General features: G+C 48.8%; 1 protein-coding gene across 4 annotated transcripts in view; it reads right to left on the minus strand.

Moving 5' to 3' along the window:
- Positions 1-970: 970 nt before the first annotated feature.
- Positions 971-24,096, minus strand: part of XPNPEP1 (X-prolyl aminopeptidase 1) — a 53,931-nt gene continuing 30,805 nt past the window's right edge. For 3 of the 4 annotated variants that reach the window (XM_047702218.1, XM_047702219.1, XM_047702220.1), the window contains 16 exons: positions 23,390-23,482; positions 22,924-23,067; positions 20,860-20,955; positions 18,675-18,756; positions 16,939-17,149; positions 15,270-15,359; positions 14,661-14,711; positions 13,308-13,366; positions 13,092-13,169; positions 11,176-11,247; positions 9,557-9,617; positions 8,014-8,083; positions 6,970-7,143; positions 6,164-6,240; positions 4,876-4,974; positions 1,266-1,520 (listed from right to left, as the gene is read on the minus strand). In XM_047702218.1, coding sequence (XP_047558174.1) covers positions 1,392-1,520; positions 4,876-4,974; positions 6,164-6,240; positions 6,970-7,143; positions 8,014-8,083; positions 9,557-9,617; positions 11,176-11,247; positions 13,092-13,169; positions 13,308-13,366; positions 14,661-14,711; positions 15,270-15,359; positions 16,939-17,149; positions 18,675-18,756; positions 20,860-20,955; positions 22,924-23,067; positions 23,390-23,482 — 1,586 coding nt within the window. In that variant the 3' untranslated portion in view covers positions 1,266-1,391. Of the gene's footprint in view, positions 1,523-3,828; positions 3,900-4,875; positions 4,975-6,163; positions 6,241-6,969; positions 7,144-8,013; positions 8,084-9,556; positions 9,618-11,175; positions 11,248-13,091; positions 13,170-13,307; positions 13,367-14,660; positions 14,712-15,269; positions 15,360-16,938; positions 17,150-18,674; positions 18,757-20,859; positions 20,956-22,923; positions 23,068-23,389; positions 23,483-24,096 lie in introns of all 4 variants that reach the window. The other variant, XM_047702221.1, reaches the window with a different exon arrangement.

A 24,096-nucleotide genomic window follows, 5' to 3' on the forward strand; every position in this document is an offset into this window, starting at 1 on the left:
TATACTTGCTCTATATGTTACTGAACACTTAACACAAAGAAAGAAACTGGAGAAAATATATAGCAGATTAGTAGCTGTTATCTCCAGGTTATGTCTTAGGGTGGGTTCCTTAAAAAAAGCAGGCCCAGGGCACCTGGTGGCTCAGTGGGTTAAGCCTCTGCCTTTGGCTCAGGTCATGATCTCAGGATCCTGGGATCAAGTCCCGCATCAGGCTCTCTGCTGGGCAGGGAGCCTGCTTCCCCCTCTCTCTCTGCCTGCCTCTCTGCCTAATGATCTCTCTGTCAAATAAATAAATAAAAATAAATCTTTAAAAAAAAAAAAAGCAGGCCCTAAGACAAGGATTTATATGCAATTGGTTTATTGGGGGATGGCCCTAAGAAATGCCGGTGGGAAAAAAGGGGAAGTGAAACACAGAAGGAAAGGAAGAAAGTAAAGGTGTGTTCTGTAACAAGTTAACCATGGTGGGCAATGGGGCTCCATCCCACTGAGCAGCTGCATGAGACAGTATAGACCACACCTCAGACATCCCAGCCAAGGGCTGAGGAAGTCTGTTCTCCCATACCCAACCACGATGGTCTGAGGTCACAGGGACATCAGATCTTTGGGACTGTCCCAAGTGTGAAAGTCCCCATGGATGGGGAGTCGCAGGCACTTGCCACAGAGCGCTATGTACGAGTGAGGAGACATGAGGGCTGTGGTGCTATGGTACCATGGTGGGGGGCAAGGGGAGAACACACAACATGTAACACAGGGTGGACCAACATTATACTCACCAAATATTAAGTTTTCCAGAGAAAAGAAAAAGGCTTTCCAATTAAGCCAGACAATATGTGGGGAGGCCAGGGATCTCTCCTCAAAGGGGACCTTCTGTCTAGACAATGTCTCCCCCAAAGGCCACCAGCCCTGGAGATGAGCTCCCCTAAGATGCGGTGTAGACAGTGCTGAGAGGAAAGACACGGCTGAGACAAAGCACATTCGGACATTTTATTCACTGATCATAAATACAGTCTCATGAATCAAGGTGATCATGAATAATGTACTAGCACCTGGAACTTGACCATCAGTGTCAACTCAGTGTTTCACCATCACTGGCCAGAGAACTCCCTGTGGCTGCTCAGGGCATCTCCCCTGCTCGAGTGTTCCGCTTTGCAGGGACCCTCCTTCTGGTGCAGCTATTTTATTCTTGGCTAGTTCTCAACAATTAAAAAAATCATAAAAGATTGAGTGTTTGCAAGAAAATATCAAAGAGGATAAGAAGATTTTCAGTCCTTCTTAGAATCTCAAAGTAAAAAGGGGAAGTAAGGAAGGAGAGGAAAGGGGACAGATGTCAGGGATCTGCCAGGTTTCTTCCCTTCCCCAGAGCGTTTTACAAAAACAAAAATCATGAGGCATTAGTGCTGCTTGGAGATGGGCTGCGTCTCCCTGATGAGCCACTCGAGAGCTTCCTGGCGGCCCTGCTTCTGCAGCTCCTTCCCAATCACTTCCCTGCAGGTCAGGTGGTAACTGTTGAGCCAGTCGCACTACAAGATGGGAGAAAGACAGGCAGTGTTCACACCTCTCACAAAGGCTACACAGGCAAACAGGGAGAGGCCCCCAGGCACAGAGATCACGAGTTGAGGGCAGAGATACACAAAACCTTTTCTCCCTGCTCAGGGACAAGTGACTTCCTTGGGCTCCATTTCCCTTGAAATTGAGGGGACAAGGCCACACTGCTTATGGTAAAATGCTTCCAGAACAGTCTAGTGCAGTGGACCGGCAATGACTGTGAAGAAACTTTAATTCCTGAGAGCAAGTCATGGCTTTGGGTTTCCAAAGTGCAGAGTAACCTGTACCCAGGTATACTTCCCAACAGGCCCCCCAGGACACCATGGGAGGGACGGGGCAGGGGGTCTGGTAGGTTTCTACACCCACCCATGTGGCCTCCTTCCCTTATACCTCAGCCATCTCAGGGTGGCAGTAGAGGAGAGGGGGGCTGAAAACTAGCCCCTAGATGCCTAGTAAGACTTCTGCTAAGAGACACACCTGAAGGTGTCCCACCAATGCACTGAGTTTCCACTGACTAAGCTGAGTAAACCAGGATGAGCCGAGCCCCCGTGGGTGGCTACCTGGACGCAGCCCAAACCTCTGGTAACCAAGGACTGTGATGCTGCAGGGTGGGGCCGGGAGCTTAACCTTCAGATGCTTGACAGAACGTGCCCACCGCCCCAGCAGATGTTTTAAAAAGAGGTAAGAAGGAAGGAGGTCTGACAGGACTTGGTGCCTGGGTTGGGGTGGATCCACTCTGGCGATAGTTCTGCGCCGTAAAAGGGTGAATTCTCTCCGCTGGGGCAGGACAGGAATGAAGCAAGTTCTACCCAGAGGACGACCACCCGTTCTCTTCACTGGCCAGGAAGTGGGCCCGCCCCGACACTCAGCTGCGGTGAAGCGGGCAAGACAGACACCGCCATCCGTGCCGCCGCTGCAATGACCCACTCGCCACCTGGGAAGGCAGCAGTGTTACAAAAGCACGGGCACGGGGACTCCAGTCTGGACCAGGTACCACAGACGAGCTCAGGGGCTGAGATGGGCGGACAGATGCAGTGGTATAGCCAACGGGCTCTGACCCACCCAGGGCTCCACTCCCCACTGGGGAGAACCTACTGGCCCCTACTGGGAATTGGGGAGCAGGGCAGGGAGCGAAAAGCAAGCAAACTGCTATGGGTCAGGCAGGGCTAGAAGACAGCCAGCGGTCCAAAGCAGCCAACCCTGGAGCCGAGGTGACACTCCCAAGACCCTTTGAGTTGTACGCACACCCTCAGGGGGCCCTGACCAACATCCCAAGGCCCCGAGAATGTGCAGCAGCCCATGTTCATGACCAAAGTCCTCAGCTGCCACCTCTGATAAATGATGGGGATGCAACCCCTAAAAGTCCCAAAAGTCACTGAAAACAATCTATTTGGGAGACGGTAAAGGACATGACCAAGTATTTTAAAAGCCAACTGGAGAGACTCTGGTTGTGGGGTATTACTGTGCCTTCCGACAGAATGAAGCCCCAGAGTTATTAAGTAATATAGAGAAGGAGATTTTCTTTTTTTTTTGCTAAAAGAGACAATAAATGTACTCTGCTTGGTATGTTAAATGCATCTACTGTTATTTGTAGAAACTTGCTAATGATCTAAGGAAAGCAGCTATTATCTGCTTGGCAGAAAGAAGAGTTCAGTGATTCGGCTACGCAGGGTATAGTAATGAACCACTGAGTACGACAGAGCCCACGGGTCCCTGTTCAATGTCATGGGGTGCACTGAGTCAGGTTAACAAAATTTCTCCCTCAGGGAAGAATGGCCTCACTCAACCTTCCTCACGCACTGTTTCTGTAGATAAAGTGGATTGTCGCTGGGAGGAATGCCTCCTGGTGAGTACACTGCATGCGGCAGCAGGGACCTCACGACCTAGAGCTATAGCAGGAAGCCACAGCCTTGGGCTTCCAAGAGCAAAGTGACTTCGTACTTGGAGGGTCCCTTGCTGAGACCCTGGAAGCTGTACCTGAGGCCATGAGAAGAGACCCCGGCTCCTGCGGTGCACAAAGGATTCAAGCAAGTGGCTTCCATGCCTGCTCATGTGTTCTTGTCCCCTTCCCCTAAGCCAGGGACCGCTGGAAAGACTCTTTCTGCCAGACCCACACCGGACACTGGGCCACTAACAGGCTGTTTCCCATCCAGCGCCATGAACAAGCTGAATAAAACCGCATCAGTCGGCCTCGTTGAGTGGGGGTGTCTGGCTGCCCAAGCAAGGTTAAGCAGTGGCGCCCATGCTAAGCAGGAAGCAGTGACCTTTTTCCGTCACCCCTCTGTGAGCAGGGTCAGGCGGAAGAAGCTTCTGGCTGGGAGAATCCCATTCCACAGTCCAACAGAAGGGGCCTCCTCGAGCCTCAGAGGCACCTTTCTCTCGTGCCAAGCATGAGGGCACACCACGGAGGATGCCTGAAGAGGCACTTCACCGCCCCTGGGGTGAGGCCAGGGGCTGTACTGGGTAACAAAACTTACTCCTACAGTGACCTGCCATGCTTGTCCCGCCCTCGGCTCCCATCAATCATCTGAAGTTTGCAGGGACTTCTGACCACCTGCCTTGCTCTGAAACTTGTGTCCTTCTGGCTTCTGTCTTCCTGGCTTGGAAACTGTTTGGTCTGTCCAGTGCTGACTGTTCCCGCCCAGTTTCTGGCCCCGTCTCTGCTCTGATTTTGATCACCTGCCTGATCCCATAAGCGTTATCCGGGTCCCGAGACCCGCCACCTCACCTGGCCTCATGGGCCTGGGACCCAGCACAGGGTCTGAAGGGGTTTCATGACCTGCATTACTCTAAGCCTGAGAGTGAGCACCACTGGGCTCCTAGCTTTATGAAGAGCTTCACAGCCCGGAGTGACCAGAAGAGGAGGCACCACCTCTCTCCTTGTCTGTGTGACAACTGGGCATATGATAATAGATTTTGCTTTTCATTCCCTTAATGTTTCATTCAACATGAGAAAACAATCTGGTATATGCAATGGCCAACAGGCCCTACCACCCATCTGGCTTTTCAGAGGGAAGACGCATGGCCCACAGTTTGTTGAACGCTCCCCAGCGCAGCTATGGCTCATGTCCTCAAGGAAAGCAATGGCAAACTAATCCTACTCGTGAAACCTTACAGCACCCCCATCCCACCCCCCCGATGGTGCAGGATGGACTAGCTCTACCTGGAGAGCCAACAAAAGAGGAGAAGCATCTATAGTCCTCAGGAGACCTCGGATTTTCAGACTCAGGTGGCACAGCCCTCTGAAGTAAAAAGTGGGAACAGACAAGAGAATGGAAGGTAGCTCTCCACCCCAGTCCCACTCTGTCTCCTCCAAGCCACCCTCATTACCTCTTTGTCTGTTAGAGAATCCACATCTATCATCTTGGTCTGTATGGGAACCAAAGTTAAAGGTTCAAAGGTCAGGCTTCCCCGGTTATTGAAGTTATACTGTTGGAAAAGGAAGAAAACAGAAGCTTTTACTCCTCTCTTACCACAGAGAGCCACCATGGAGTCATTCCCCCCAGACATGACCACCCCCCCAGGGCCAGGTGTGTGACTGGGAACCAAAACGGGGTTTGCTGGTCGGCATCTCCAGTAGGCCCAGGAGGCACAATGAACCCAGCTGAAGCCACCGTCCTGGAGCTGCCCCACTCTGTCAACAGCTGCCTTCAGGAAAAGCCGAGGGGCTCTGAGCAGCAGGTCCCCAGGCTAACGTCCACTGTGATGGAGCAGCAGTAGGGGCAGGGCATGACAGTGTCTAGACAAGGGGCATTACTGCTTTTGGTTCTCAAAACTCTACTAGAGTGTAAGTCCCCAACATCACTTTTATTTAACAGTTAATGATGTGTCCTCCCTCGACCAGCCAGTCCCATCTGGTGGCAGATAATCAGGTTTGTCCATTCTGCATAGTACAGAATGGCCAGGGCACCTGAGAGTGTGCTTGGTCTCTGCTCCTGGCAAGGCCTCTGGGAGTGAGGGGAGAGGCCACTCTCAACGACGGTGACTTCGATGTGGAAGCAGAGAACAGAAGCCTGCAGGCTAAGGAAGCCACTTGCCTCCAACTATTCGATTTCCACCACCACCCACAGAAGAGGAGTGAACAGATCTCTAGTTAAAGCCTAGCACCTAAGCCCTGGCACCTCTTGGTAACGGTGAAGGGGAGAAGGTGAAGTGCCTATCTTCCGGAAGGAAAGAGACCCATCTAATCACAAGCCAATGGGGCCCAACCCGCCAGGCCCCTCAGCTTTACCTGACAGAAATCATCTGAAGCATTTGCTGAAAATACAGTTTCCAGGCCCTGACCCTGGCCCTGGGTCTGGGACGGGCCTTCAAACAAGCACCTCCCACATCCCCAGCACGTGTACCCCTGACGTAGAGGAAGCATCGTGACAAGGAGCCCCAAATCCCATCAGGCAGGGGCCTGCCTGGCACCCCAGGAATTCCAGTTCCGGGTCCCAGTTCATTCCAGAGTTTCCTTCTGGCTTCTGCAGAGGACAGTGATTTCTAGGAGACTCTCTGATATCAGGGGGAGGAAGCTCCAGAATGGCACATTCTTGGCTCCAGAGACAGACAGCCTCGTTCATCTTACCTCATTAAGAAATAAGGAAAATTTAAAAATAAACAGACCATTACCTACCTTGGTCTTCACAGGGACCACCAGGACAACATTTTCAATGCGAATTCCAAAAGCCCCATCTTCATAATAGCCTGGTTCTAAAAGAAATCAAACCCAGAGATGAGAAGCAGCCAGTGACAAACAGGCCCGCACAGACGAGAAGCACTCACTCCTGCGATGACAGCCCCACCATGAAGGAGGAGGAGAGACAGGCCAACAGCCTGCTCAGCTCCGGGGCAAGAGCCCAGAGACAGCTCTGCCTCCCACACGGCCACTTCCAACAGGTCGTCAAGGAACAGACAGAGAGATTCTAAAGTGCCTGAGAAACGGCGCCAGGGCCGGGAGGACAGTAACAGAAGATTGACCAAACAAATCCGGCGCTTATTCCTAAGACATAACGAGGCAGGCATTAAAATATATGCACAGAGATCTGGTAATGACCTGGGAAGAGGAAGTACATTAAGTTAAGAAAGCTGAATACAAACAATACATCCGGTATAATCTGAATGATTAGGAGAAAAGATATATACGTATATGAAAGACCCAAAGCTAACACATCAAAATATGAAGGAAGATCTCACCTGGGTGGCTGGATTACAAATGATTTTCATTTTTTTGCATATGCTGCCCCACAGCCTCACCTTTTCTAAAATGAACACATATCACTTTTATAATTGTAAAAAGTTGTTGTTCTTGTTTAATTCAAGGTGACCAGAGGGGGAAATTATATCCAATTTATTTTAAGATAATCAAAAGCTAAGAAACAACAGAGAGCCTTCCAACAGACTCGAAGACCTGCGCCTACCCAGGATGGGAGGGACACTTACCATCAGTGACAATCATGCCCGCCTCCAAGGGCTCATCAGAGAACGTTTTATAACTGATGCCACAAGGACCCTCATGAACATTCAGAAAAGATCCAACACCGTGTCCCGTTCCGTGCAGGTAATCCAGGCCAGAATCCCACAAAGCTGAGCGGGCAAACGAGTCAAGAAGGTGTCCTGAAAGACACATAAAGAACCACTCAGTGATATTTGTCCAGTACTTTTCAATTTGCAAAGCACTTTAGATATTAGATTTATTATGTTTGGCTCCAGAAAGTGAAACAGAAACCAGCGGGTAAAAGTTACTGGAGGGTTCCGATTTCAACCCAGCACAAGAAAGAACTAACAGTCACAGCTCCTAAGACAGCCACTCCCCAACCCGCCAGAGCTCAGTCCAACGATGGAGGTCTGTCTGTCCAGGAAGCCAGTACAGGGGCTGGTCACCTGCAGCAGCTAAGGGTGTGGGTGACAGACACATTCCCTTCCCAGGCTGGGACCCTGAGGTTTCAGAATGACAAAGATGAGACTCTAACCAGACTGCAAGGAAACAGATGCCCAGGGAGATGAGTGCAGACCTGATCTAAGCAGATTCAAGGCCCAGGTCTAGTCAACTCCCCGCCCAATGCCCCATCCATCAGTCCTCAGGCAGACTGGTATATATCTGAAGTCAGGTTCCCAGTGAAATAAATCCCGACAAGCATCCGGAAAGGAGACAATGGCCCAGCAAAGCAGGACAGTGAAGAGGGTGCACCAACCAACTTGCACTTGGGCCTAGAGGCCTTCATGCGCTAGCCACCTTCTCCTGGGAGCCATCTGCCTGTGTCATCTGACACCTCAGGTGGGCAGGAGAGGTGTACACAACTGACATCATACCAAACCGAGGCCTGGCTCCCTGGGAGGCACTCACTCCACGCAGCACTTGCCCTGGCTGGGCCTAAAGGGGCCAGGGCTGCCATGAAACAAAGGACACGTCCTTCCACTCAAATTTAGACATGTTTGGTGCCTGAACAAGAAAATGCCTGCCAGATGACAGAAGGAACCACCTACCTTTGGTTCCAGTCGGGAACACGGCTGCACTCACAGCTATGTGGCCCTTGAGGACATATGTGAAGCATTCCTGCCAAAAAAAAACCCAGGGGCAAGTTGTAGAACGAGGACAGACGCTTCAGTCCTGGAGCTTTCCGGCAGCTCAGAAAACCTTGCTTCTAAAGGTTATTAGCAATACCACAGAGAAAATCGGAGGAAAAAGAAAAAACTCTGGTGGAAAAAAAAAAAAAGCTTGCCCATGGGACCGATTTTCTAGAAAATCTTGAAATTAAATTTAGTTAAAAGAGAACCATCAGAGATGACCCCACAGGTCCTTCCCTTGAAATGAACATTCTGACACACTCCAGCTGAGAAAGATGAACAAAAGTCACAGAACTGCTGATGTCACCAGCTAACAGTCACCGAGCTACTCCTCCGGGCCAGACATGGTACTGAGCACTGAACCCTTAATCCCATGAGGGATGCCGGAGATGCTGCTGTCATCCCTACTCGACAGAGAAATTAACTGGCCTGCTGGACAGCGTAGTTCTTAAGGAGCAACGGCTGGCCTTGAAGCCAGGCAGTCCTGCAGCAGTATCTGTACCCCTTCCTGATCTTAGACTCGGGGAGATCCCTACTGCCTGAAGAAGAAAAGTGCTGCTTGGAAGGTTAGGGGCTTGCCAGGAAGGCGCAGAGCCAGGACTAAACCCACACACTCGAGCTGGTCGGGAGCTCTGTACCCAGCATGGAGAGAGTCATACCAAAGGTATGTGGAGCCAAGGTCAGATTCTTCTAAGGCGCTCGTGCCTGCAAACAGATGAGGCACAGGACTAAAAGTATGAAGTGTGCTCTGCTGCACTGTGTGAAACTCTCTTCCTTGGATAAACTCCCTGCAGGAGCTCCTAGAAAAACAGACTCACTCAAGGACTCAACCGACATTCCTGGGTTAGTGACTGATCTGGGAATTTGCAAGGGTCGTGGAACCTTTATAACCAACCTTGGAGGCAGGTACTCGTATCCCCACATTTATGGATGTGTCTCAGTGCTTTATTCAAGGTCACAGAGCCAGCAAACAGCAGAAGGACCTGAAGTCCGGCCTCCAGACTCCTACCTCACCGCCATCTCTACCTCTCCAGGCCAGACAGACCAGAAACTGAGCAGTGTAAACCATTTTAGAGGCTTCCTGAGCTAAACCTGTAAGTGGAAATGCTGAACTTGAAAAGAGAAGGGGGGAGGTAGCTTTCAGAATCAAATCTAGACGTTGTTTGTAAAAAGTATACATTTCACTATCCCACTCCCATCCCCGAAGAGATTTCCTGATTTGAGAACACTGACTCTGTTTAAACTTGACTTTGACTTGCTTTGACCTTAGCAGACAGAATGCTTTTAAGATTTCTCCAGTAATTAATTAAATGGACATCATAAAGCAGATAAGCCTGACTCCACAGTAATGAGCTATTTTACTAGCCCACATATAAATTTCTCTTCATTATACAATTCCTTTTCATGAGAGCAATGCTGTTCTTAAGAAAACAGGGCTTTGCAGTTTTCTGCCCCACCTTACCTTCTCATAGGCTGTGGGGGTCCCAAAATGCATGGTCCGTGTCACATCTGTCGTCCCATCCCTTTCCAAAGAAAAGGACAAATTAGTTTTCACTCAAAATAAGCTTTGGCTCAGGGGACTCTAGGTGGTACAGTCAGTTAGGCATCAGACTCTTGGTTTGGAATCAGGTAGTGGTCTCAGGGTGGTGAGATCAAGCCCTGTGTCTGGCTCGGTGCTCAGCGCAGAATCTGCTTGAGATTTTCTCTCCCTCTGCCCCTCCTGCTTGTGCTCTCTCTAAAATAAATACATAAATCCTTTTCTTAATGAGACAAAGTGTGAGAGCAAGGATGGCCACAGGTAGTGAGAGTGAACTCAATCAGGTCCTGACACACACACACACTCTTGGTCTGCAGTGTGAGGCCTGTCTCATGGGTGACACGATCATGGGGTTATAAATGAGAGGGCGGAGGACAAAGGAAATAGGAGCAAGTAGGAGCCTGCTTCTAGCAAAAGGGGGCCAAGCTCTAGTTCCGCCCATCAGGACAGCAAAGGAGTGGACCCTACAATTACCCAAAGACCTCTCTTGGAAGCACTAATCCATACTAACATAGAAAGAATAACTTCTGAAATCCTGCTAAAATTTAGACGTGAACCAAAATTTACACCAGTTACCCAATTAATACCCTGAGCTCTAAGATGTTATATTATGAATACAAACACACACGTGTCCCAAGGCTAAGCTATGGTTTTCACCCATGTGGCAGAGCCGGCTTAATAATCAAGCTCTCCAAAAAAAATAAATAAATAAATAAAAATCAAGTTCTCCAGGGGCACCTGGGTGGCTCAGTAGGTTAAGCACCTGACTCTTGGTTTTGGCTCAGGTCATGATCTCAGGGTCATGGGATGGAGCCCTGCATAGGGCTCTGCGCTCAGAGCAGAGTCTGCTTGAGAATCTTTTCCCCTCCTTCTCCCTCTGCCCTTCCCCCTGCTCTCACTCTGGTGCTTTCTCTCCCTCTCCCTAAAATAAAATCTTTAAAAATAAAAAAAATAATCAGGCTCTCCATCAACCACAGTCCCAAATGCAGTGGCTGCCCGTGCTCTCTTAGTGCCGACAACACCCATTCCAGCTCCTTCCATGGTTCCACAACAAGACCCAGCCAAATCTTGGGTTCTCCTCTGAGAAACTTTCTAGAGGAGGAATATGAAAGCAGCGAGACATGAAGATGGAAATTCAGAAATTCAGGGGCAACCCTAATTTCTCATTTACTCATTTAAAATTAATCCCCCACTTCCCAAAGTCAGGAGGCCGCTGCAAGTGCAGAGTTAACAGGCAGTTTATGAACTAGAGCAGAAGTCTTTCCAGTGGTTTCGAAAGCTTGCTTTCAGTTATTTATTTAGTATTTAACAACTTCCGGCCAAGAACTAAACATTTCTATCAAACAGTCTTTTCTGAGAAGAGTCACCACTGGATAACTTCAAGCAGGGGTGAAAAAAAGGACAAGACATGAGAAGGATTCCATTAGGGGCTGGCGCACAGTGAGATTCCCATCTGGGTGCCCTTGGCTGGAGCTTGGCTTGCCCCCTATTCAACTTTTTTGACCCAGCACCATCCCCCTCTATGGCAGCGCTAGTTCACTTACTTGTATTGGGCTCCCGAGTCGATCAGGTACACTTCATCTAGCGACAACGTCCTATTCGTCTCAGGGACTGGCCTAAGAAAGTTAATTAAAAATTAATTATTCCACAAATGTACTTGCTGAATCTGGGAGGAGACGTATAAAACTTCCTTATACTATTCCTACAACTTATATAGGTCTGAAAGTATATCAAAATTAAAAGTTACCCACCAAATTGATTATTTCAAATAATTTAATCTTCTAGAACTACTCAGTGATCCACTCTGGCTATCTCCCCAACTGGATAAAGAGCTCAAGAGAAGGAATAATAATGTATTTCTTTGTATCTATCTCCATTTGTGTCTGAAACAAAACAGTTTCATGAAATGGTTGTAAAAGTTACAAAAATAATAATCATTAGATGCAAGAGGACCAAGCTAGAATCCTGAGAACTGGGAACACAGCAGCGACGAGTCATCTGTCTCTGTGGCTGGGGGTGGGGGGGAGGGGGGGAACCAGGCCCCATGTGCTTCCCAGACCCCCAGACAGACAAACATTTTTATTAGGAAAACGAGTGAATCACAATGTTCTTATGCCGTAGCACTTTTTTTAAACGAACAAGAAGTATTTTTAAAAAGTGATCTGATTTCCCCATGACATTTCCAGACAGTCCCACTGCACTGGGAAATGCTAGAAGGGGTAAGGACATCCCAAGTCTCTGCCCACAGCTGAAAGAAGGACTCCTTCATTTCCAGGCACCACCCACCCCCTCTCTTCAGCACAAAGGGCATCAGTGATGATCACTCCAGCTGAACAACTGGAACCAGCTCTAGGCCCCGATTCTCAACAGGCTTCCAACAGCCCACGGCGAAAAAATGTCAAAGTAGAAGCAGAATTCTCCCCACTTAAGCTGAAATTTTTTAATGTGTTAATTACATGCAAAATTCTAGGGTAGTATCCAGCCAAGAAATTCACCACCTGAATTAAACAGAAGACAAAAACTGAAGTCCTTTTTATATTTTAATTTTGGAACAGAAGCATTACTAGGAGAGAACTACACAATCACATCTGTGACGGTCTCCCACACACAGGTTCAAAATGTGCCCCAAGACTAAAAGCTCTAAAAGCAATTATTAGAAGATGGGGGGGATCTCCACCTGTGTATGGCACAGTGAGAAAGACCAAGTGTTCCTCCACTGACTGTACATCACAGACATGGAGCAAAGAACTCAAAATACCCAACACTAGGCAAAACCACTCGACTGGGCGAATCTGAGGCTGGCGCCCAATGGCCAAGCCAAGTTCCATTTCCCACCGTCTCTGCAGGCAACTGAGTCCTAAACTTATCAGTGCCCCTCCTGTCTCACAGCACAGAGAATGCTCCGCTCTGTGAATCCACAGGCTCTCGGAGCTCATCTGCTGAAATTCCCCATAGGCTGGGAGCCCAGCTTCAAGCCCGCAGGGAAGGATGAAAGGGTGCTGATCACCTCCCTCACCACAACACGATGCTCCACAACCTAGTGCTAAGTTTTTAAGTATGGAGGTGACAGAGCTCACAAGATGTCTGGACTCATGCATCAGGAAGGCTGCCATTATCAGGAAAGACAAACACTAAAATAGTCCGCTCACCATGATGAAGAGCTACGGAATACAGCTTCAGTTGCCTCAGAAGGCAAAGAAGGGGACAACCCGTCTGACTACCTCATGGAGAAGGTCAACGTCATACACCTGGGCCTCAGAGGAGGCTGCCGAAAGGCAGAGACTTGGAGATTTAGAGACAACGAGAGAAAACAAGTCCTCAGTTCCCATCTAAGAACAGTCTCAACAGACACAAGGAAGTGGGCACTAGGGCCTCAGGTCAAATACTGTCTCTCCCCTGCTCAGGCTCCAGTGCAGAAGCAGCAGCAAAGCCAGGCAGAGAGCAACTCCGCATGCCTTACGCGTAGTGAATGATGGCGCCATTGGGTCCCGTACTGGAAATCGTCGGGAAGCTCAGGTCCACGAAGTCAGCCTGTTGCCTAGAACAGAAAGACATAGAGAGCAGTCCAGCTTAAAGGATTTTACCGTGCCGAGAATCAGGGCCCTCTCAGCCTCATTTAACTCACAAGAGAAACAACCACAATGTTCAGCAACTCCCGCCACACACGGATCTTTACCTGCGAAATTCCTCGGCTTTGTCAGCAGCTGAGATCTCGGTCACACCACCTTTGGGCACCTACGAGGAAGTTGCTTATAAATCATCTGGGGTGATAAATTCATGTGCTTCATACAAGGTAAAGGGGATGCATTAAAAGCCTATTTTGTCCTCACTTCCCACGTCCCCACTGTCCCACCTACGAGACACAGCTGATGGCTCATCTTTAACAAGGAGGGAATTTCCAAAGACTCTCATCAAAGCTACCTAAACTAGAAGGATTTCTATCCTTTCAATTTCTCACTCAGCTACAATTCAAAGGCATCTCCTGCTAGGATATCATCCTAAGAAAGTTATCCTAAATAAATAAAGAAGATAAATATGCAAAGATATTATTACAGGGTGATTGATAATAGCAAAAAAAAAAAAAATTAAAAATGATCTCAACACTTGAAAACAGGAGGAATGGCAAATGGGTCTAACCACGAAATGCAACCTCTCTACTTGGATCCATTTTTTTTTTTTTTAATGCGAATAGAGCTGACACACGATGCGATGTTAGTTTCAGGTATATGACACGGTGATTCAGCAATTCTGTGTTATGCTGTGCTCACCACAAGTGTAGCTACTATCTGTCACCACACAACGCTTTTACCATTTGGATCCTTTTCTAAAGGCCTCCAAGCACGTGGAGAAGGCTCACACTATGGTACAGAGTGAATAAAGCAAAATACAAAATCACATCTATACACTGAGAGACATGTAAAAGTGATTTACACAGAAGAACACCAGCCAGAGGGAATAAGCTAGTTACACAGGTGGGAGTGAGGGTGATATTCTTTTTCCAATTTAAGCAACTTTTAAAGAGTTGTTTATGTAATATTTAAAGGGAACATGAGACTGTTCAACAACGACACAAAGAATCCCCTGCTGTCAACCAAAAGGAATGAAAAGGCAAGCAACTAATGGCCAAGGGTCAATCTACTATCAAAGGTTTTACATCTTAAACTGAAGTCCAAAATGTACACAAAGACCTTTTCCTCTTAATACAGTCAACTTGCCAATAATATTATTTTGAGCCATTTTTCCTTATAATGAAATCCCACTTAGTTATAGGACAATGCCTTGACCCAGAAAGGATCCTCTCAGTTAAGGAAATTCCTTCCTCATCCGTATTACTATTTTCTACAAATAAAAAAAATTTCTAAATAACACCAAATTTCCAGGAAGAACTACCAAGAGAAGAGCCCTAAAATTAGATCAAGACCTTGGACCTCATGGTCAACAGAGCACGGAGGGGGCCATGGTTAGAATCACATGTTGACAGTTTCTGAATAATGGCCACCCACGTGTTAAACAAAGACTAAGAACCAACCTCTTTCTCTAGCCAGTTAAAGAGTTCACAGAGGGCAACAGCATCTTTAATCTGTGGAAACAACAGAGACTTTTTTTAAAAGAGTTGTTACTGAAAATCAGCTGGGCAAATTCAGAGCCTACCCCAACACGGGCCTGAAAAAGCCAGACCCACAGGGCACAACCACCAGCCGTCGGAGCTTTCCACGCGGGAGCTCCCTGCTATCAAGCCCGCAGCAGTTCCCACCAGCAGAGACAGGGCTCCTGGGCTGCTCAACAGCTCGGGCACAACCAGGAAAGGGCCTGCCGGAAAGCAGGGGCAAATCCCTCAGCAGGTGCACTCCCGCTCTCCAGAGGCGGGAAAGGCAAGCCACTGCAACTTTCCAGACCCACCCCTGGCCTTGAAACGTACTCTGGGCCTTTTCAGAAGGAACAGAAGCATCACCTTTTTCTGTGGTATACGCTGGACTTTGTGAAGATCTAGCATACTATTTTATCTCATTCTCTCATTAACACTGCAAGGCTCAAAGCATTTCCGACCTCGTGCCAGGCTCAAAGCCATGCAGCAGGGGAGGGCCTGGGCCTTCCGACCCCCATACACCCCCTCCTCTGCACTGGCTGCTTGACTCACGTGGGCTCGCCTCATGCCTTCTGATTCGGCAGAATTCTTCACAGCTTTGGCGATGCAGATGGGAGTGTAAGGCATACAGCATCGATGGTCCTAGGAGCAAAAGGAGTCATGTGGGAAATCAAGCCTGGCTCCACACACCCAAGACCAAGGCGATCACCTCTTCGCCTGGCACATCACACGTCATCTGCAGACCCCCCTACTCAGGACCCATCTCACTGTGTCTGGGGACTGAAGACCAGCCCCTTTTGGTTGAGGACTCTGAGCATGACGAAAGGGGCTTGAGCTCTTCCAAAAAGACAAAGTACATCAAGCAAGGCATTTCTCTTCTATCCCCCGCATCCTCGACTCTTTGACACTGCTGGCCGCCGGCCATCAAGACATTGCTTTTCAAGCCTCCATGGTCATGGTCAGAGTTCGCTAACGATCAAAGCTTGACCAAAATAACCCCTTTCCTGCCACACAAAGGAGGCTTTTCCCCACTGTCTGGGGACACATGTGACTGATGAGGGAAGGGCTCCCACTCCTCCCTCCATCTTGCTCCGGAATCACACGTCACCTACTCTTCACGGTCTGATCATGAATGGCTAGGAAAGGCCCTTCCCAACTTAAGAACAAGTTAGAACCCAGCCCTGCCTTACAGGCGGGGGATTCAGGGCCATCGTGCACTTGCACAGAGCTTGCTGAAGGGGTGCAATCTCTCTCCACTCTTACTCCCTCGGTCTCCCATGCACATCCCCCATGAAACAGAGAAGGCAGGCATCATCCCCTTACTTGGGTCAAGGAAGCAAATCTGAGTAACTGAGGGTCACACGGTATGAGAGTGGCAGGGTACACTCGAGAGGCAGGTCTAGGGGGCCAGACCTAGGCTCTTCCCAGGATGAAGAGAGGATTCCCCTGGGCCTGTCCAAGGCCACTTGGCAGCCAGAGGCCCAGGGCGGGACAGTCGAAAAGGCTACATCCAAGGTGGCTTAGATTCCAGCCCTGCCCTGAGCCCCAGTTAAAATGAGGAGACAGGAGACTGCTTAGCACCACCCAGCAGGGGCTCAGTAAAGGGCAAGGCTGTTACTATCATCTGATCTCCGACAAGTCCCCAACTTCCCAAGCCACTCTTCCTAAGGGCCTCCAGTCTCCTCGGCTGTAATGTTCAGTGAGAGGGGGCACACAGAGTGTTTCCCAGACGTCAGGCGCTCTCTTACCACCTACACAGCCCCTATCCTAGCTGCCTATCCTCTAGGCCTTTATTTACATAACACTTTTCTTTAGACCATCTTTAAATCAACTTAGTTTCTTCAACCCTGACTTATGAAATAATTTTTACAATCTCATGGTCTCAAATGCTAGAAATTTTTCTAGTATACACTAAATTTCTTCTGAAACAGATAACATTTAAATAACGTTAAGTTTTAATGTATACCCCCTAAAATTATCTCTCGGGTCACACTGTGGAAAACACAGAGGACTCCATGAGTTCTACAGACCCTCAGACTCTCAATATGGCTCAGCCCAAATGGCTCTTCCAGGGAGAGGGCATCTCCGGTCTGAGAGCCAGTCCCAGAGATCGTCCAGAACAACCTCTATATCAAAGACAAAGCTGCAGGATGCCAGGACTGGGAAGGGGTTGCAGCGGGAACGTGGTAGGCTGTGAACGGGCCTCGGCAGGACTACCAACCTTGGGGATGGCCTCGCTCACGGCATAGCTGGCCTTGTCGCTGACCCACACCTTCTCCCTTGGGGAGAGATTGGCACACAGAGCCTTGAGCTCGCTCAGGATGGACTTGTAGGGAAGCACCTGGATTCTGTATTCAGCTTCCAGGCCCAAGTCAAACAGCAGGTGCTCCTTCACACTGGGGGCATCTATGCGGTCACCATCAATGAAGAGCCTGCAGAGGGGCGAGAGGTGAGGTGACAGAGAGACGAGGGCATGTGAGCAAGACCGGGGGGAGTGGGGGGCCACAGATATACAACGGGCTCCATCTTCTAACAATCAAAACCAAGCAGCTTCTCCTTCTTCCCCATTCCCTTCCCAAATCCTGTTCTCCACGTTGTGTCCCCATCCCTGTATATGTTATCACCATCCATCTCACTCCCCCAGCCAGGACCTGGGCACTGTCCCTGATGTCCTTCCTCCCCTCCGCTAAGATCTCCAGACCTACAGTCTAAATCCCCATCAAGTCTGTCCAGCTTTGCCTCCAGCCCTGCCCAGTCACCAGCCGGGTTCAGGTTGCCACCGTCTCTCCATTGGATTGGTGCCATGGCCTCTGAGCTGGTCTCCCGACATCCAGTCTTGCCCCTGGACACCCAGTCTCACAGCCACAGTATTCTCTATGATTTGCAAACTTGATCATGTGGTTCCTTATGAAAAATCCATTCAGTAGCTCCCCTGTGTCCTCAGAATAGAGGTCCAAGCTCCTGGATTTGTCTCACTGGCCTTCCTTTGTGGGGCCCCACTCCCCTTCCAGCCTCACACTCCACGTTCCAACCACACTGAACCATTCCAGTCCTCCACAAGCACTGTGCTCTCTCCTGCCCAGAGCCATGGCCCATGCTGTTCCCTCTGCTTAGATCACCATTCCCTTTGCTCCCCATTCACTGAGCCAACTCACATGTGCCCTTGATCTCTGCTTCAATTATTACTGGTCAGTCTCCTCTGACCCCCTCAGTGGAGGCCAGGCCCCTCCAGTAACACCCATACCCATCCCACTGACAAGTCAGTGCCCACTAAGATGCCTGAATCCCCAGCTCTAGCCCAGGACCCTGCCTGTCTCAATCGTCCTAGCACCCAAGAGAGACCCTTTCAACTTAATAAACATTATCAGAATAGAAAGAGCCATCCAAATCGAAGAGCAACCACAGGAGGGCCACAAGCAATTCTTTAACAGACAATTCGACAAACCACAACTGCGGGGGTTTTCTTGTGTCATTTCTGACCTTCCAAATGCCTCAGTTTATTTGAATTGTGGACCCAGGATTGTACAATGGAGCGTAGCCACATCTCCCTTTGCACCGGCTGCTACAAAACTTAGAATCAAATGTGGGGCCTGACCAAGACCTTGCAGCAGAAATTTTGTGAACTAACCTCACTGAGTTTTGGTTTTTTGTTTTTTGTTTTTTTCTCACTGTGGTTTTGTTCTGATGTCTCTGCCTAGTTATTTTTTTAATCTCCTAGTACTAGAGATACTTTCTTTCATAGATCTCAAGTCATTTGAGAGATTAAGAGAGAGGCAGGATGTAAAAAATACCTAGTGTTTAGGAAGACCAGAAGGGAAAGGAAGAGAGAGGCAGGAAAGGGGAAAAGTGGCGCCTCAGCAGGATCTCAGGCAGGGATGGGGTTGGCCAGCAAGGGGGACAGAACCTCTGAGGAGCTGCGAGGAAGGAAGGATTTTCCGGTGTGGGGCCAACACTCACATGATCGTCTCCAATCCTATGATTGTATAGGAGAAAAACACCGGATTGTGCTCCACATCTGACCCTCGGAGATTGAACAGCCCTTAAAAAAAAATAAAATAAAAAGACCCTGTCACCTGCCTGACTCGAGACTTGAACAGGCAGATTACAGAGGGAAGCACTTTGGCATGCATGGAAGGCTTCCGTGGAAGGATTCCGTGACATCTCAGAAAAGCAGGAAACCTGACTTCCTGGTTCCACCTTCGGGCTGCAGTTGCTCACGTCCACCAAAGGATGGCACCAGAACTGTATCTTATGCTGCCACATCACCGTCCCGGGAACAGAATGGAAGTCAGTCAAAAAACTTGAGGATGACCCTCCAAACAGAGAGTTGAAATGGTCCGCCTGGTGGTGACCTGCCAGGCCTGGCCTGGCCACAGGGAAAACCTTTGGCTCTCCCAAGTGAAGGGAAAAGAGCCAAGCACTCTCTCAGTTTTAGACCCACCCAGGATGAGGGAGCCCAAATAAGGCCCTCTGGCTCACAGCCACGGAGCCCCAAGGAGGTGGAGCTTCCCAACACAGGAACAAAAGCAGTGAGTCAGCAGGGCTTGGGCCCAAGAATGAAACCCAAATCCGAGCCCACCCAAGGGTAGGCTGTGGTGCCAAACCAGGGTGGAGGACCCTCCTACAGCCAGTGTGGAGGGGGTTTGAGGAGGTCGTAGGTTTAAGAGACTATGGAGGCCAGCAGAGAGCATTGCTATCCCCGGTCCCCTAGCTTCCAGCTGCCTGAGGCTCTCCTGAAGTATAAAAAAGTATAAAAAAGACCCTGGTGAGAAAAGTGCTGCCTCTATTTGAGAACAATGGTTTCTCACAGTAAAGCAATGAAGCAACATTTTTTACCTATCAGACTAGCACTTTTTAAAAATGACAGTACCCGGGACTGGCGAGGGTGTGGCCAGACGGCCAAATTCATGTCCGTGCAGGTAAATGTCAAGACGGGTCCAAAAGCTCTGCCAGGCACACACCCTCTAACCCGTAATACCACCCCTAAAAGCCAACCTCAAAGAGAAGAAAATCACCAGAAACCAAGACACAGACTTTGATGTGCTAAGATTTTGATGGCAGCATCATAATAAAGTCATGGAAAAATCAGAAAATAAACCCAAAGGTCATCCTTAGCGTAATTGTTAAGTAAATTACGGTATAACCATATGATTAGGTATTTATTTTTACTGTATTATTATATATGCTTAGAATATACTGATACATTGGAAAAATCAAGCTATAAAATATATATATGCAGAGACTATTAACAGGGACTATCTCTGGGTAACGAAACTATAGGTTGAGTTTTTTTCTGCTTTTTACTTCCTTTACATTTTCCAGCTTTTCCACAACAGGAATGTGTGTTCTTAAAATCAAAGGGAGAAAATAACTTTATATATGTTATTTTCTCTATTGTCAAGGTTGTTAATTAATTAAGAATATTAATCACTGACACAGGCCTGTCAAGCATCACTGATATTTGATGAACTTTTGAGGCTGGGGACTGGAAAGATAGGACACTGTGTAGTAGGGTCTCTTTCTCTAGTGAGAAAAAAAAACGATAAGGTACTGCCTCTTCTCAGCTACCCTGGGCCAAATCCAATCAGAAAACAAAGACAGGACAGGAAGGTTCAACCAGATTCCTTCAGGTTCTGAAACAATTACATAAGGGTTACATAAAGATTCACAAACTATTACTGTATCAAAAAGGCTGAAGAATTTTCAGTTCCTGAGTTTTCTGAGGTCAAAGTATTTCGAGAACATTCTCACTGTTAAGAATTTAGGGAACTAGAGGAAAAGTGTAGAGAAAAAAATAATCTCCTAGGATGCCACTTCTGCAGCTAGAGACTCAGGAGTGTTGACAGACACAAAACGTTAAGAAACGTCCTTCCTCAACAGTGTCACAGTCCTGAAGAGACTGGCCAGAGGTGGACATCATCTCTGATTTACTGAAATACTGCTCTGGGCAAAGCCACATTCCTCTCCAAATTCTCTGTAATTTTTTTCCATCCTATTCGGTGTATCAAATACCCATTGGTGACATAGTCTCTTGTTTACTCCCTGGCCACGCAGAAAGTGGACTGGCCTGAACACACAGATTCCCAGAGAACCAAGAAAGCAACTGGGTAACATGCCCACACAGTCAAGCCAGAGCTCTTACAGGCAATCTCATCCAGGGCAGTGACCACAAACCACACGACGTTCCTCTCAGCCATTTTCAGCCGAAGGTCCGCAACCTTGTCCTTCCAGGAGATGCCTGCAAGAAACAGATGTGCTTGGGGCGCCTGGGAGGCTCAGTGGGTTAAGCCTCTGCCTTCAGCTCAGGTCATGATCTCGGGGTCCTGGAATCGAGCCCCGCATGGGGCCCTCTGCTCAGCAGGGAGCCTGCTTCCTCCTCTCTCTCTGCCTGCCTCTCTAATTGTGATCTCTGTCAAATAAATAAATAAAATCTTAAAAAAAAAAAGAAGAAGAAGAAGAAGAAGAAGAAGAAAGAAAGAAAAACAGATGTGCTTGCGACTGTGGCTCCAGGAACCTACGGGAGTCACGTGAAAGAACCCATCCCAAACACTGTTAACCAGCAGCCACATCTTAGAGGGAGCGTGTTACTGGAGCAAACAGGAGTGCTGGATTCAAACCTCTGTCCAACTCTGTCTGACGTTCGAGAGCCCTGACTGCCTCACCCACAAAATTAACGCATCTGCTCATCCAACAGATGTGCATGAAAAATCTAGACTTCCCAGGCGTAGCTACTGTCAGGCACTGTGCTGGTCACCGCGGTTCCAGCTCTGAAAGATACCCAGCCCCGGCCCTTGGGGCTTATAATCTAGAAGGGAAGACCAACAATTAATTCAGCAACAGTCACATTTCTCTGTACAGGTTGCTATGAGAACATACTGCCTGGCAGAGAAAACTGAGCCAGTCCTAGAAGCCAGGGGAATATCACCCACCACCTTGCGTTTTTGGAGCCCAGAGACTCACGTCTTGGTGCAAGACCTAGGAACTCCCTGCCATCTGACTCACTGTGACTATTGCTTCCAAATCACACTTGCCCTGTCACAGCCAGGATCTCCCTGTGGTTCTCCAGATGAAACTGCAGCCCTAGAGAAGCTCACCCCATCACCACCACAACCACCACCTTCACCCGCCATGACACAGCACTTACAACTCGGGTTACACCCCTGTGGAAACGGGGTAACCATCTGCCATATTCACCCAGCACAGTGTCCCGCATATAGTCAGCACGCATGTTTGCCCAAACAAAAGCATATCCACCCCCTCATCTGCTCTTCCCTCTCCTAAAAGTAACAAGTTTGAACCTCTGATTCAGTTTAAAAAAAATTCAAAACATGCTCATGGAAAATGGTTAGCTGACCCTGGGCCACTCACCGGACCTATCCCCCTCCGTCCACGCGACCCTCCAGTGAGGGCATCACAGGGAAAGCAAGCTGGGGGCTGCCCCCACAACCAGCACCGCTTTGAAGATCAGCTCGGGAATGCTGTTTAAAACTTGGCAAGAGTCTGGGCTGTAATGCTTTCTTCCCAGGACCCCTCTGGGCAATCTGCCTACATTCCAGACATCCCCCATCCACCTCTCCTCTTCTGTTTGCACCGCACGCCTCCCTCCCCGGCAGCCCCACCTCCCTGGCCTCTCTCTGCAGCCCTCGCCGTTCCATAAATCCACACTTTCAGCTCCCACGAATGGTTCGCAGTGCTCACTCCTCACCAACCACTAACACACGGGCCAAAGAAACCCACCCACGCCCAAAGCCACTAAAGCAGAAGGTTTCTAGATGCGGGGGTGGGGCAGGGGAGCTAGGAAGGTAAACCTACAGATGTGGGCAGAAGAAAAGGAAATGGAACCTAGAACCCACCACCCCCTGCCCTGGCCCTGCTTCCAATATCAGACATGTCAGAGAGGCAGTTAGCAACAGTGTGGTAAAAAAGTAATAAAAAGTAAAAAAGTAAAAAAGCCATCTCAGCAGTGGCCAAAGGTCTACCCAGAAGAGCATGGCAAGAATAAATTATGCAAAATAAGTGGCAAGTAGGTGGCCACCGCGGAAACATAAAAAGTTCCTGCTTCCATCCAATGCCACTGGGCCAGGATGGGACAAAATCCTGCCACAGGCTCAACTCTGATGCGGTGGGCTGGCATGGGTAGAACGATGAGAGGTGCAGGGAATGGGGACGATGGCTGGGGGCCCTTTGGGTGCAGTGGGGGTCTGACCTGTGTAATCCAGGCCCAGTGTGAGGAGAGGCTTGCACGGGCGCTCAGGACGGTCTGTCCAGATTTTGTCCACAAGGTTCTCCTTGACAGGAATGAGGTGGTGGCCTGCACTTCTCAGAACCTTGGCCATCTTCTTCCAGTAATCTGGGGAGAAATACACATGGCCCAGCCGTGCATGAACCAAATGCCAGTTCAGCTGAGGGAAACAACAGTGCCTTCTGAAAGGCGATCCTCCCATGGCCTAGCGCTGGGTCTGCAGGATGGGGAACTATGGAAAGGTTATCTTCACCACCCACAGCCTTCCCCTGCCTCTCTGCCAGAACTCTTTTCTTCACCTTGACCTTTATCATGACATCAAGTTATACTGAGCCCCCGATGATCCAAGTCCCACAAGCAAATTAGGAATATGGAGAACCATCTAGAATCCACGTCCTCACCCACGCTGGAAGGACTCCAGCTCACTCACCTGTAGGAATAATCAGTGGGTCCACACCAACCCTGGATCCTTCGGGAAGTACACTCACCAGCCAGTCTTCCTGAGTTGGTGTGTCCTTCAGACCTAGAGAGGGAAGAATGTAGAAGAAACAATCCCCAATGCACCCAAGCTCGTCGTCCTACCCAGAAGGATGCAATTCACCAACATCATGTTAACAGGGTCTTTACGAAGCACCTTCTTTCTGTAAGATGGACGGGCAGCACTTGGAAAATCGGAACTTTCCTCAATCCTGGAAGGCTGCAAGAAGGGTAAGATGGTATATGTAAAAGCATATGATGGAGCACCTAAGGTGGATCAGATGGTTAAGCGTCCAACTCTTGGTTTCGGCTCAGGTCGTGATCTCAGGTGTGTGGGACTGAGCCTCGCATCGGGCCCTACACTCAGCACAGAGTCTACTTGACATTCTCTCTCCCTTTCCCTCTGCCCCTCCTGTTTGTGCTCTCCCTCTCTTTCTAAAATAAATAAATCTTTAAAACAAAAAACCAAACATAGGGGTAAGAAGAAAGAAGGAAGGAAGGAAGGAAGGAAAGAAAGAAAGAAAGAAAGAAAGCAAGCAAGCAAGCAAGCAAGCAAAAAAGAAAGGGCAGATTTTCATTTGACTCCTGGTAAAAATGGCATCCTGGGAACCACTGCAACAAAGGTACAAGTGTCATTGCAAAGGACATCCTCTCAGCCTT

Source organism: Lutra lutra, chromosome 14, assembly GCF_902655055.1.
Source record: "Lutra lutra chromosome 14, mLutLut1.2, whole genome shotgun sequence".
NCBI lineage: Eukaryota > Metazoa > Chordata > Mammalia > Carnivora > Mustelidae > Lutra > Lutra lutra.